Source organism: Ammospiza caudacuta, chromosome 21 (assembly GCF_027887145.1).
Source record: "Ammospiza caudacuta isolate bAmmCau1 chromosome 21, bAmmCau1.pri, whole genome shotgun sequence".
Classification (NCBI taxonomy): domain Eukaryota; kingdom Metazoa; phylum Chordata; class Aves; order Passeriformes; family Passerellidae; genus Ammospiza; species Ammospiza caudacuta.
Window position 1 is genome coordinate 5,645,390 of NC_080613.1, and position 13,731 is coordinate 5,659,120.

The window sequence follows — 13,731 nt, forward strand, 5'->3', positions numbered from 1 at the left end:
GTAACTGCCCTGACTCCAGGGACAATTCTCCACTCACCTGTTCCAGTGTTGGCCTGGAAAACACAGGTAACCAACAGCTGGAGTTGCCTCCACATAAGAGTTAAATTTGCATTTAACCATTAAACACAAAAGTATGTGGTTCGACCAGTAACTTTTATTGAAGCACACTGCAACATGTTTCTTTTCCCTAAGAGTTTTAAGCTAAGCACTTTAAGGTTACATCATAAAGTAACATTGATTATTGTAGAGCACAAAGAGAGAGAGACACATGCAGAGCTACAGTCAGCAAACGTGAGCATGTCCTTTGCATCTTTTGGTGCTAGTGTTTCAGATCAATTCACAAAGAGTGAACGTGTAAATTCTATGTAGTCGTAGGCAGCAGGCAGTTCCCTGCCCTTGCCATCCATGTAGGGTTTCATGTGGGAGATGCAATAATCGGCCTGTTCCCGGGTCAGGTTCTGAAAGAGAGACAGTGTGGGGGTGAGAGGGCTCTGGGGCTGCCAAGGGCCATTGACAGGCAGCCCTCCCATTCCCCGGGGCAGAAACCAGAGCAGCACCACTACACCCAGCATGGAAATGCTCTGGCTGTTGGCACTACTTGGTTAAGGGTTGGAAGGCCTGACCAGAGTCTTCCCACCGAACAGAAGACAGAGCAGGTAACTGGGACAAGGAAGAACTGCAAACTCTTTATTTCCCTGCCAGCTGGTGGTATTCAGACAGGAAAAACTTGCTGTTTTGGCAGGGCAGTGAGAGGGAGATGTTCATACTGTCTAAACTTAGGCTCAAGCTCTTCCTTTGAATTGCTGTCTGGAGAAACATCCCCTATCTAATTTCCCAGATGAGGGAAAGGAAGTTCTGAAGACAGTGCGCTCCCTTCCAGGCCTTTAAGTAGCTCTTGTTTTTTTCAACCTGAGCAGTTCTTTGGTACCTAAAGCTTTTCCTCTTCCTCTATAGAGCCAAGAAAGCAACTGAGTATGACTGTCACACAATTTCTCTGTTTGCTGCAGGGGATCCCCTGGCAGGGTCAGAACTGACTCAGCCCCAGTGACATGAGCCTCCAAGCCACTAGTGCTGGGCTTTATCTGTGAACAAAAGTCTTGTGTATTCCTCCCTGGGTCAACAACCAGCACTTACCTGGTAGAGCTCCTCCTTGGTCACGTAGGGCTTCCCCTCGGAGCTGAGGGCGCGGAAAGCGCTCTCGATCTCCTCGCTGGATTTCACGTTCTCCGTTTCCCGGCTGATCATGAAGGCCATGTACTCCTGCAGCGAGACGTGTCCATCCCTGCCAGAGAAACACTGTGAGCACCCAGAGCACAGCACTGCCAGGCCCTCCAGAGAGGGGCTGGACTGTTCTGGGAGGAGTGAAAGTCTTAACTCAGGAGACTCAACACCAGATCATTCTCTCAAAGTGAATTTCTTCTTTACAAATGTCAGTCTTGCCTTTCTTAAGGCTTTCACATGAGTGACTGTAAAAACAGCCTGTGAAGGACCTTCCAGCCAACTCCCCAGCTAATACCTCCATGTATTTTGCAGTACAGAAAGGTCCAACTCACATACCTGTTGGGATCTACAGTGTCAAGAATAGACTCAAACTCAGGGTCTGGCTCTCCTTCCTCAACCATGGGCAGATCATAGCCGAGAGAGCGCAAGCAAGACTTAAACTCCTGGTGGTTGAGTCGTCCAGATTTGTCCTTGTCAAAGTGCCTAAAAACATAAAACCAGAACCCACGTGTGTCAGTTGAGTCCCATGAGCTGTAAAGTGAGCTGAAAACTAGATCAAGGTTATAACCAGCCCCTGTTCTGTACAAATGAGTTTATATCAATAAATAGCTCTGTCTAGCATACATGAAAAATATGCACAAATTCTTAACTTTGCTTAAAAATCACCTCTTCCCCACCAAAAAAACCCAACTGTATTCTCAGCTGGAATGCACTGGCACTGCCAGCAGCAGGGGCTGCAGGCTGTTGCCCTCTGGCAAAGAATGGAGCAGCTCAGCACAAAGTGGGGCAGACAACAAAGGAGCCACAAATGGATCTTGCAAATAAGAGCCATCCATGTGCCAGAAATATCTCTCAAGCCTTCCTCTGGCCTGTGTTCCTCACAACTCACTTGAACATCATGCTGAACTCCTTCAGGGCTTCCTCGGTGACTCCAGTGGTGTTCCTGAAAAGGAAGCAGCAAAGTTGAGTAGCAGTTCCTGAGCTGGGCTACTCTGAGTCCAGCACCTGCACCACACAGTGAGGACAAAGGAGCAGACAACCATTCCATGTGGGAACACTTGTACACACTAACTCCACAGAACAAAACCGTTTCACTAAGATCCCACCCTTGCTCATGGCCAACAGAGCTATTCTAAAACTGCTCACTTCATCCCTCTGAAGGGAACTGGGAGGTGATGGGGATGTACAAGCTCACTGCATCCACTGCTCTGAGCAGGAGACCCTTTAGCACAGACCATGCAAGGCTGGCTACAGGCATGGGCAGCTCCTGGCTTTCCCCCCACCCCCAGTGAGACACTTCAAACCAGGCCAGGCAGTACCGGGCTTGGATCTGCTGCTCCAGGTTGTGTTGCATCCTCATCCCCAGCTGGTCCAGCTGGTCCCACTGCTGTGCCAGCCCCACAGTGCTGTGTTCTGTGTATTTATTGTCCAGGATAAGTGCCTCTTCCATGGCTGCTCCAAGGTCCTCAATTTTCTTTAGCTGGCTCCTCATAGCTCGGATCTCTTGGTGCTTGCGCTGTGAGAAGGGAGCAAAGAGGAAGGAGAAATCATGGAGCACCAGAAAACCCCAAAACTTAAAAAAGTTAGAACAGAGGCTGGCAGGGGAGGAAGGGTTATACTCTTCTTTTTCTCCTAGGACTTTATGTCCATATACTGTGATTTGTAAAATAAGATTCAGAGCAATGTCCATCTGCATGCTCGCTATTGGAAACTAGAGCTTGCAAACCAGTTCTGGAGACTAAAAAACTTCTTATTAGGAAATGTGCTAAAAATACTGTATCCTCTCTGCCCTACTCCACCTCCTTTAGGAAAAAGGGAAAAAAATGGAAAACTATATCAGTGTTGTTCATTGGCCTGCGATGAAGTAGACATCAGATATGTAAACAGATAATCCCAGAGGCCTCTTAAATATTCCAAATGTCTGAAATCAATTAAGATTTTCCCACACAATTCCATGCATTTCCCTTCCTGCTCTGTGTTCCCAAGCCAGCTGGAAATGCTGTTTTAGCCATAGGTGCACATCACTTACTTTAGTAGCTTCCAGCTGTGACTCCAGTGTTCCTGATTCTTCCACCATACAGGACCTAAACACAGAACAACAGTGAGAGAAGGCACTTATCTCATAAAAAAATGGCATGTGGGGCTTGAAATTAACAGTCCTTCCTTGAAATGAAAAATCCTTTCATATATTTAAACACTGGTTTTGTGTTTTGTTTATTCTGACTCATCCTATTTCAGACTGACACTGTACATTTTGTCTGATTCTTATTTCTGTATATAGTTAATTTCTAGCCCCATTTGAAAGGCAACATGATCAGCAGCCACACTTCATGCCAGACTCAAAGCACCCGCTTTACTGGACCTCATGGAATTAGAATTTAGTGCAGTCCCACCCCCTGCCCCGTGCCCAGCACACACCACACACACCAACTGCAGGTGAGTCACTGGGGATGGGCTGTATTTGCAGTCAGGTACAGGAGCTCTACGAAGGTGTGTTACAAAGGGGAAAATGAGGGTAAAAAAAGATGGTGAGAACTACTGGTTTGGTTGAAAAGTAATCTTAATGTGGCATAATCTTTGCAGAGAGCTACAGACCTCTGCTGCTCAGCAGTGCCTGGTGGAAAGGTGCCTTTCCCACCCCACCTCTCCATGCTGCACCAAGAGCAGCTGAGGTTCAGCCACTCTGCCCAGTGATTTCCACCCTGAGCTTTACATGCAGGTCCCCACAGTGGCCAGGGGCTCTGAGATCTCCTTCATACAGACTAGCTATGGACAGTCTCTGGATGCTGCTTTTCCCCCACCCCAAGATCCCAAGCAATCTCTAAGCAGCCGTGTTTGGGAATCTCTGTCCTTCCAACACGTACGGTGAGAGCTCGCACTGGATGACCCACACGTGGACAGTGAGTCTGGGTGCTGTGCAGATGGGGTGTCCTCTGACTCTGGGGTATTAAAGTTCCTAAAACCTGAATCTCTGGTATTCCAGTCACTAAAACCAGGTTTTCATCCCCGCTGGACTCTGTCTTCCCACATGTTTTTGAGCTTCTTGAGAATGGGGATTTCAAGTGCTGAATCACTCTGTAGCAATGCAAATGCACCAAACATCTGGGTGTTTCTCACCACAGGGTTAAGGCTCGGACTCAACGCCCGCCTAGAGATGAAGCGCACGCCCAGAGCCTTGAGCAGGAAGCTGGGAACCAACCGTGGAAAGAACCAACAGGGAAACAAAACCTCCAAGCATCTCTAAGCCGTGAAAGTTAGTTGGAAGGAAAGCGAGCCTTGGAATTAACGAGTGCATTTGAAAACCAAAGTGAGGTAAGAAAATAAGAGGAAAAAACCTTCCAGATAGATCATCCCCAACTTCATACTGATAGACACGAATGACACGACGATATGCTATGCTAGTCAAAGGAAAGAAACCAAGTAAATTCCAAAAAGGAAGAAAGAAAGAACAGAGGAAAGAACACACCAAAACACGGCCACTGCAGTGGAGCCACACTCCAAGCCAGCACTGCCTTGCAGCAAACACAAGCAAGTACTTAATGAGAGAAAATTATTTAAATGCTGGTTGCACATACACAAAAATAAACTGTTATTATTTTCAGGTAAGTCACAAAAAAATGAGTCTCAGTAAGAGACAAACTGAAGTTTTGCAGTTATCTCATCTACAGATTGTTTAAAAGCATCTTTTCCTTCAACTCCAAATTGTTCTTCCTCCCTTCCCCAAAGAACACCCATCCCAGGCAGTGCTGGGCACACACAAGCTGCAAAGCAAGGGGTGTGCATGGCAGCTCTCTTCCTGACACTTCCCTGAAGCTCTGCCTTCCCTCTCACCAAGCCAGGCTAAGCACAGCCAGTGTCTCTTGGAACTACATCCACGTTTTTAATCTATTCACAGAGAATTAGGGACAAATTCTGCCTGGCATATCAGCAGCCCTCTGGTAATTTGTTCAACAAAAGAGCCTGGCATGAGGATCTCTAACTCTGACCCTATGTCTTTCAGTGAATGGCTCCTTTCTGTTCACTGGCTCTTGGATACCAGAACTAATCTACATCACTATCTGACAAAGGAGCAGGGAATTCAGCATCCATTCCAGGAAAATCTGCTCCCTTCCATTAAACTGTACAACAAAGCCAGGGCAAACTATTTTTATCTGGCAGAACACAAAAGACTGTGATCATTACAGAGCAACTAAGCAGCAGAATTATCGGTGAAGATTCCATCCTTCTAATAGGAAAAGATTTCTGTTTAGGAGCAAGGCCCTGGCCTCCTCCAGCCCTGTGCACAGGCTCACACACAGCCCCTGCCCTGGCCCACAGACTGCTGGCATTTGACATCAAATCTTATCACAAAGCTTCCACTGTGCTGAGACTCGTCCTGCTGAAGGAATTTAACTGAGCAGACACATTTGCAGAGGCTTTGGCAGTTTGAAAACATTTAAAGATCTTATTATTCCCTTTCCACTTCCAGACAAATGGCCAGCACACATCCTCATCAGGAACCATTGCTGTGCACACAGAGTGGGCTTAAAACTGCTGGCAAATTCCAACAGCTTCTTGAATTCATGTTGGAAGGTTGGTTTTCTCCTGTCAAGGCTAAAATTTGTGTGGGCCATGGTTCTGCAGCAGATTAAGAGTGGGCAGTTCATATTTGCAAACTACGGGGTTTTAAGATATGTAATATCAGCAAAATGTTTAAGAATCTTCTCCTTATCAAAACTTTGGAGAGTTCATTGTTCTCAGAACAGTTATGGTCAAACATTTTATTCCACTAAGCAAGTCTCTTAAGCCGAAAAACTAGAAATGTCAGAATAGCCTGCCTTTGGAAAGGAGCTACACTCTCACACATCTTCTCAACTTAAGGGCCATTTCCTGTGCAAGCCCTCAGAGAAAGCAGGAGCAAAAATCAGGAATTTCACGGTGTGCCAGTGGCTGCCTGTTGTAATTTGGCTTTTGACTAGGAGATTCTTATGTTTCTACTGCTTTATAGCTAACTACTCCAAAGTCTTGTTTCCTGTGTCTGTGCACCTCAGCAAAAGGTTGCTCTTTTTAAATAAGAGGGGTTTGAGAACAGCTTTCACAAGCAATGTAACAACAGGAGAAAACACACAGAGCAGAACACGTCACCAAAATTTGAAAGATACAAAATTCAATACTAACCCATCTAGCAGGTAAGTCCTGTAGAATGTGAAGATCCAAACATCAGGCAGCAGGACAGAGACAAGACAGTAAGAGAGGGATAGAGATTTGGGTGGGAAGCAAACATCAAAAAGTTAAAAATCATATTTATATTTCATTATTTCATGAAGACACATACAGAACTATTTGTAAACACAGAGACAGAGAATCACAGGGTTACAGAGAACAGAACTCACCTCCTCTGACCCCCAACAAGAACCTGTCAGAGCTGCTGACAGCACTGAATGCAGGCACCTGCAATGCTCAACCTTGAGACTTTTTATTCCTAACACAGTTGTTTTACCTTTACTTCCTCTACTTAGAGAAAGTTATTATTAGACAGTGGCCCAGGGAAATGATTACAAACTTTTAAGTTCTTTTCACATCTTCTTTCTCTATCTGAACTGCAGTAAGATTCTCAATACACTGTTCAATACAAAAGGGGAATTAACAGAAATGCCACTTTGCTTGGAGCTTTTAGTGCTCCACCTCCCCAGCTGTGCTACAGCCTAGTTCAGGAATAACTGGAGAAAAATGAAGTCCTGGATAACTGGAATTATTGCAGGAAAATGAATTCAGAAATAGGAACATTTTTAAAGTTCCAGGGCTTTCCTTTCCCCTGTAGCTAATGGGTTTCCCTCAAATCCCAACTGCAGGGAATGGACAAGTCCTGATGTGCTGTTTTTCAGTAGGAGACAATTACAACTTTGACAGTCCAAAGAGATGGAGGATGCACAAAAGTACTACCTAAGGGATTCTCTAAGGGCAGGTCCTGGAAAGACAAACTATACCTGGTCTCCTGAATCCACTGATGGAAGGCATTGGCATGCTGAGCAAATTCCTGCCGCAGTTTGTCATTTTCTTCCTGCCTTCGCTGTTCCTTCTGCAGCTCCAGTTCACGCTCCTGAGAAATGAACAACAGTAATTTCAGAGAAATAAAGGGATTGGTCTCATCCTGTAACAGAAAGCAAAAAACTAAAAACACAGTTCTGAGCCTCAAAACAACATTGAGTGCTTGGTGTCCTGGATACCTAGAGAAAAGCATCTCGGGTGGTAATTCAGAACTGAAATCCTGAGAACTGCAACTGAACCAGCTGCTGTTTCACTGCATAGCAGAGAAGTTAAATTTCTATCACAATTAGGAAGTAAGACACATGCTTTGCCTTTGGAAAACCATGAGAACAACTAAAAATTGCACAAGTTTACAGATAACAGCAATTTTTCTTTGCTCACAAATTTTGAGATATTTTGCTGTATTATGGTGACAAACTCTTGTACCCATTATCTCAGAACAACTTCCTGAGATGACTGAAAGGTCATAAAATATGAAGATACTCTCCCTCACTGACTTGCCTTGATAATTTTCTGCAGATTCCTCCAGGTTTCTTCAAGAGCCTCCATAGTGAACCAAGTGTAGGGGTTGGAGGCCACACGGAAGCTCTTGATCTGGCGATCCAGCTCTGCCAGCTGGTTGAAATCAGCTTGGGCAGAACTGAGGGAGGAACGGAAAGCGTCGTGAGCTTCTCTCAGGGCTTTGATTTCCTCCAGGGAGTTGCAGCGCACAGGATCTGTCAGATCCTCCTCAGCATTCTCAAACCAACTGTTGAAGGCAGAGGCCTTCTTTGCAAAGGTCAGGAAAAGATCCTCAACCTTGAAAAGAGAAAAAAATCCAGTTGTTCAATAATGGAAATATTCTGTATGAGCTCATCTGAAATTAACATGCAAGAGTTTGCCTTGCAGAAATTCTTATGTTAATTCTCCAGGATCTCTAAACTGGTTAGTTGCAAGTGTGTATTTTTTAGTGCACAATTAGATTTTTGTAGCCCCATGGTTGGTCACTCACCTTTCTGAAGTGCTCCTGAGCCTCCAAGAGTTTCTTTTTCCTGGCAGCAGAATTAGCCAGTAGCTGATTCCAGCGTTTCATCAAGGAAGCGTGCCGGGCCTCGATGGCCTTGGACTGGATGTGCTTGGCTGCGAGCAGCTGATCTTTCAGAGCAGTGATGTTTGCAATTCCCTCCTGCTGGAAAGCCTGAAGTCCAGCATCAAATGTTTCCTGAAGCATTAAAAGAACAAAAAGTATTTGGGATTGTATTTTTCTTTAGCTTTTAAATACCCTGCATATATTTCAAACATGGATTCTTGTGTGTTCACAAGAGTTCAGCTGGTCCCTCCCTCACGTGGTGGCAGCAGCATCAGCACTGACCTGTTTGGTGAGCAAGGTTTGCACTGAAGAGAGGTCCCGTCCATAATCATCTGTTTTCAGACTGTTTTCCTTCTCTCCTGGAAAATGAAACAAATTTTTCAAAAATGTCATTTCTCCATCTCAAACATTCCCTCTGTTCCAGATCAGGTTACTCCAAAGGCATGAAGCAGGGACAGCACTGCTGATTACTCTGGGCTTAGGTCTGCCTCTTACAACAGCACATAAGGAGCTACTGGAGACCTTTGGAAATGAAGGAGTTTAAGGTTTGCTTGTGACTAAATATTGTACAGAACATACCTATCCATGACTCCACCACATCTGCTTTCCAGTTGAACTGGAGGAAGGCTGAGTTCTCATCCAATTTGGCTTTCCTCTGAGCTGCTGCTTTCTCCAGATCTGACACCTTGCCTCTGAGCCCCTTCATCTTGGCAGTGATATTTGCCTCGTGGTGATTGTTCTATGTGACAGGGAGGAAAAAAAAATATAGCCATCCTGTATGATGTTAAAGTCATCTGAGGCATTCAGGACATTGGTGACAGAGCAAGGACTTCAGCTGAAAGATATGGTCTCAGAAACAGCTTTGAAAGCAGAACACCAACAGCTTATTCAAACACAAAAAATGAGTAAGAGCTCTTTTCAAAGACATGACAGAGAAGAGAAAGTCTGCTGTAACATGAAGATGTCCTGGGGAACCTTTGAAGGTTTCTCTTTACTAGTTCATGCTCACCTTTTTAATGAGATCCTCTCCATTAGCACAGACATCATTCACTCTGTCCTTGTGGACAGTAAAATCAGTCTCAAATGCCTCATGCTTCTTCAGCAAGCCCTGCAAATACAAGACACAGGCACTTCTAAAAATAATTTCTCACAATTTATTAAAAAGTAATTAATTTTATATATCAGTTAGCATAAACTTCTGTCAAAAATTAATCTTAGCTGATTAGCACAACTTACTGTTTTCCTGTGGACAAAAAGAAACTGAGACTCACTTCCAATCAGAGGTTAAGAGATGCAAAGCTACATCAAACTAAAAGTAATTTCCACAGGAAATAACATTATTTGGATGCTTTTATAAAGTGAATTTACATTTTTTACAGTGTAGTACTTCAAAAAGAACAAACAACCTCTAAATTGTAAAGACAGTTAAAAAAAAGGTTTGTTATGCTCTAACCAACAGGAATGCAACAAAAAAGTGCTGAAGACATCCTCCATACCTGGATAGCAGCAAGTGTGTCCCCATAATCCTCACTGGCTACCAGTGTCATTTTCTCATTGATCCAGGCTTCTTCTTCCTCAACATTTGCTACAAACTGCTGATACTCCAGAGACTCCTCCAGACGCTGGCCCCTGTGTGGGGAAGGTAAAACTGAGGAGTTTTATGGCATTGAGATGTAGGATATAAAAACAATGTGCAGAGCCTGAACCTTATCATTCACACTTCACTCCTCCAGCAGCAGCCATGGTTGGAGCTCTAGGAATTCCTTGGACTACAAAGCCTGCAGCTGCCAAAGGACTGAAGCAAACTCTCTCCCAACAGTTTCTAATCAGGAAAAATTTCCTGGTAATGGATTAAAGCCAGTTGATTGTAAGCCTGTGGTTTCCAAGTGGTGCAAGAAAAGGCTAAACAACATACATCTCAAAAAGAGGCCTATGTTTCTACTGAGGAACATTGTGAGTAGTCTTGTAGAATCTGTGATCAGTGATAGAGACTATTACATCATATTCCTAAGAACCCATACCTGAAATTCTGTAAATCTGATGATTATGAGTCCATGTAACTTTCAATTAATACTGAATTCTATAGAAATTCATACCTAGCAGCTGCCAGCTGTTTTAACTCTTTCCAGTGATCCACAAACTGAGCCAGTCTCTGCTGTATCTCCTCCTTTCCAATTGTGTTGTCATCTGAAAGCTTCTTACCCGTGTCCAGGACACCCTAAAGAGAAACAGTTATTGGAACATCACCTGCCTTCCTCATGTGCATTGTTTGGGGTACAGCACAACTACTGCTGGCTTTCATCTCTTCCACAGTCAAGAAAGGTGCTGCTTATAGAGAAATCTGTCATGGGGAGAGGCTTTTACCTGGATAGCAGGTTCGTGGGCAGCTAATTCTGCTTCCAAGCGCTTGTGTTTCTTCCTCAGGTTCTGCACACCAGTCAGGTCTCTGCCATAGTCCTCTGAGCTGACCAACAGTTTCTTCTCTCTAAATTCAACAGAGGAGAGAGAAAGATAAAATGTGAAAATTACTTCTAAAGGTCCAACCTGACAAAGAAAACAAAAAACCCCTCAGATTGCACAAAGATCTTGGATGCAAATTCCTGTGTGAGGAAAAGAAAGTGACAGAGGGCCCATCATTTATCTTTGAAGGACAGAATTCCTCTGTACAGTTTTCTTTTTATAAATATAGATGTCTTTTGTAAAGTTGCCCAAATTTTGTTAGTTTTAAAAGCATGACAAAAGAAGTGCTCTAATTTGAATGATTTCTATCAGCCTCATATTTTTCTCTCCTCCTGAGGTACTAACACCAATGTTGAAAGACCATTTGATTAATGACAACTGGTACAATCAAGAAAGTATTTGAAACTGAAAATGGTTTGAATTTTTGGTAGGGGCATTCCCAAAAACACTGGAATGAAATGTCTGAGTTTTCTGCTTACTGGCATTTGACCAAAGAAAACAGCAGATAAGAAACCACACCCAAAGCAGTTTTTCTGGACTCCTATAAACACACAGTTGTTGGAAGGCAGCTCTAAAGCCACACTAAAGGATTTGAGTGTTGTTGGCAAGCCCAGAACTTCCCAGACACCCACTTGATCCAGGACTCCTCATCGTCCATGTCACGGAAGAACTGGTGCAGGCGGTGGCTCTCGTTGAGCTTGGCACGGCGGGCGCTGGCCATGCCCTTGATGCGCTGGAAGCGCCCGTTGATGGTCTCACGTTTATCCTTCACCTGGGACGTGTCAAAGGCGCTGCTGGTCATCAGACTGTCAGCCTGGCTGTTCAGGTCCTTCAGGCGGTCCTGGACACGATGGGAGAGAGCAGGGATTGCTCAGAGCTCGTTTCTGTGCTCATTATGTCAGGATGAAAATCAGAATCCGACTCGCAGTCACAGGTGTTGTTAAAAACCACATTTTGACAAGTCTGTGACTGCAGCAGGTATCAGGAGCTGTACCACAGAATTTGCTCACGACTAGGATTTATCTTCCAAAACTAAAAGGGAAAGCAATACCTCATGAGCAGATATGTCAGCTTCCAGTAACTGGTGTTTTTTCAGAAGGTTGTTAACAGATGCCAAGTCCTTCCCATAGTCTTCAGATGCCAACAAAGCCTCCACCTGGGGATGGAGAAGGAAACATGTAATGAAGAACAAATTGTGTTTCGTGAACTCCTTGAAACTATAACGCTTTAAAATCATGCAAATTACTTCTCAATTTTTTACTAAACCTTTACCTTGTCACCTGTTTAATACCTAAAAGCTTCCCTGCAAATTTGCTTCTTCTCACCTTATTGTTCATAACTAATAACACATACATAAGAATTTTACTAGTAATAAGTTTTTTAAAAACAAACCTAGACTTGATCAAAGGTGAAAGGTACTCCACAAAATCTAACATCAACAAAGGTAATAAAAACTGAAAAAAAGATGCTTTGCAAGTAATTAACTCCTATCTTATTACCTCTGAAAGCCAAAAATCAAAGTCCTTGATGCCAGTATTGAAATTCTGTTGCTTATTAGCTTCTTTCAGTTTCTGACTCTTCTCTGCTGATTTCTGTACCAGGAATTGCCACTGGTCAGCCAGGGCAGCCAGGCGTGCCTGTCAGAAAGTGAGAAAGATAAGTAAATGTCACAAATGAAACATGAAAAAAGTTCTGATCCATGCAAAACCAGAACATGGTGGAAGTTTGGCTGTTGATTCCAGGTATGCAAGTTAAAGTCAGTATTTTGAGCTGCCCAGTTATAATTTACACCTCAATCAGAGGATCCTTATCCTTGTGACTGAAGCTGAATGATTCACCTGATCTGCGCCGTGTAGTGGAAATACCAAAGCTTCTATAAAGAAAGATTTGTTCTAGAGGGACATTGTCCTGCCTCAGTTACCAAAACACTGCTCAGAGCAAAGCCAAGCAGGACTGGAAGGTGCCCACCTTGACGGCGTCCTCGCTGCCGGCGCACGCGCCCCTCTCGATGAGGGAGTTGCCCATGTCGATGACGCCGCGGATGCGGTCGGCGTTGGCGTGGAGCTCGGCCTCAAAGGCCTGGTGCTTCTGGTGCTTGCTCTGCAAGGACAAACCGACACCATCAGGCTCTGCACAAAGGGCTCCTCCATTGTTCTCATGGGCTGGGTGCTCAGCTTTGTGCACAGGCTGAGCTGAAGTTCTCTCTGGGTAAGGAATTTACTGCTCACTCCAGTGGTTACTCTCATTACTTGAGAAACCACCAAGTTTTGACCTGGCAAAACTGTGGCTGAGCTGATACACAGAGATCTGGCAGCATGCTCTGCATTTCACAGGTGCCAAGGCAAAATTCCCTGCACTGAGCTGAGCTGTTATTGCAGTAAAGATTCCTAGATTTCAATGCAGCCCTTTGAAAAGCAGCAGTTACATATACCCTGAGTAGAGTAGATCATCCTTTCTACTCCAACAGTAACTGCACAAATTCCTACTTCCCTTCCTAATCTATAGGTAATTAAAGAAATCACTGCTCCAGCTTATCTGCTTTCTGCACAGTTGTGATATTAGACATACACAGCCTCATTGTATGTATAGATAAATACTGAATTAACAGTCAAAAATTTCTACAAAAATGTAACTGAATTATTTGGTAAGAATTTTTTACTGCCAAGTTGAGAGCACCATGAGAACAACAGGAGCCTTGGTGTGGGAAGGAGAGTGCAGCTCTCATGTATCCACAATCCATCCACCCACCAGGAATATGACAACAGCACAAAAGTGACAAGACAGAATTTGCAAGTATAAACTGGAAATGCTAGTGACATTGGACATGGGTAGAGAGTGTCCTAGAGAATGGGATGAAAGGAAATGTTAGATCAAAAATAAAAAAGGAAAAATACTATAGCGCTGGTATGAGAAATTCTGCATGAACTGCTTCATTTTGGGAACTGTAACCCCCA

At 44.0% G+C, this 13,731-nt stretch overlaps 1 protein-coding gene across 3 annotated transcripts in view; it reads right to left on the reverse strand.

Annotated features, from left to right (window-relative positions):
- Window positions 1-134: 134 nt before the first annotated feature.
- The window catches only part of SPTAN1 (spectrin alpha, non-erythrocytic 1), a 46,010-nt gene continuing 32,413 nt past the window's right edge, over window positions 135-13,731 (reverse strand). For 2 of the 3 annotated variants that reach the window (XM_058818168.1, XM_058818169.1), the window contains 20 exons: window positions 12,746-12,877; window positions 12,277-12,414; window positions 11,829-11,933; window positions 11,410-11,618; window positions 10,682-10,802; window positions 10,414-10,535; window positions 9,814-9,946; window positions 9,327-9,425; window positions 8,897-9,056; window positions 8,600-8,676; window positions 8,240-8,449; window positions 7,750-8,046; window positions 7,188-7,300; window positions 6,379-6,396; window positions 3,251-3,305; window positions 2,541-2,737; window positions 2,111-2,164; window positions 1,558-1,704; window positions 1,135-1,282; window positions 135-458 (listed from right to left, as the gene is read on the reverse strand). In XM_058818168.1, the coding sequence (XP_058674151.1) occupies window positions 333-458; window positions 1,135-1,282; window positions 1,558-1,704; window positions 2,111-2,164; window positions 2,541-2,737; window positions 3,251-3,305; window positions 6,379-6,396; window positions 7,188-7,300; window positions 7,750-8,046; window positions 8,240-8,449; window positions 8,600-8,676; window positions 8,897-9,056; window positions 9,327-9,425; window positions 9,814-9,946; window positions 10,414-10,535; window positions 10,682-10,802; window positions 11,410-11,618; window positions 11,829-11,933; window positions 12,277-12,414; window positions 12,746-12,877 (2,661 nt within the window). In that variant the 3' untranslated portion in view covers window positions 135-332. Of the gene's footprint in view, window positions 459-1,134; window positions 1,283-1,557; window positions 1,705-2,110; window positions 2,165-2,540; window positions 2,738-3,250; window positions 3,306-4,556; window positions 4,620-6,378; window positions 6,397-7,187; window positions 7,301-7,749; window positions 8,047-8,239; window positions 8,450-8,599; window positions 8,677-8,896; window positions 9,057-9,326; window positions 9,426-9,813; window positions 9,947-10,413; window positions 10,536-10,681; window positions 10,803-11,409; window positions 11,619-11,828; window positions 11,934-12,276; window positions 12,415-12,745; window positions 12,878-13,731 lie in introns of all 3 variants that reach the window. The other variant, XM_058818172.1, reaches the window with a different exon arrangement.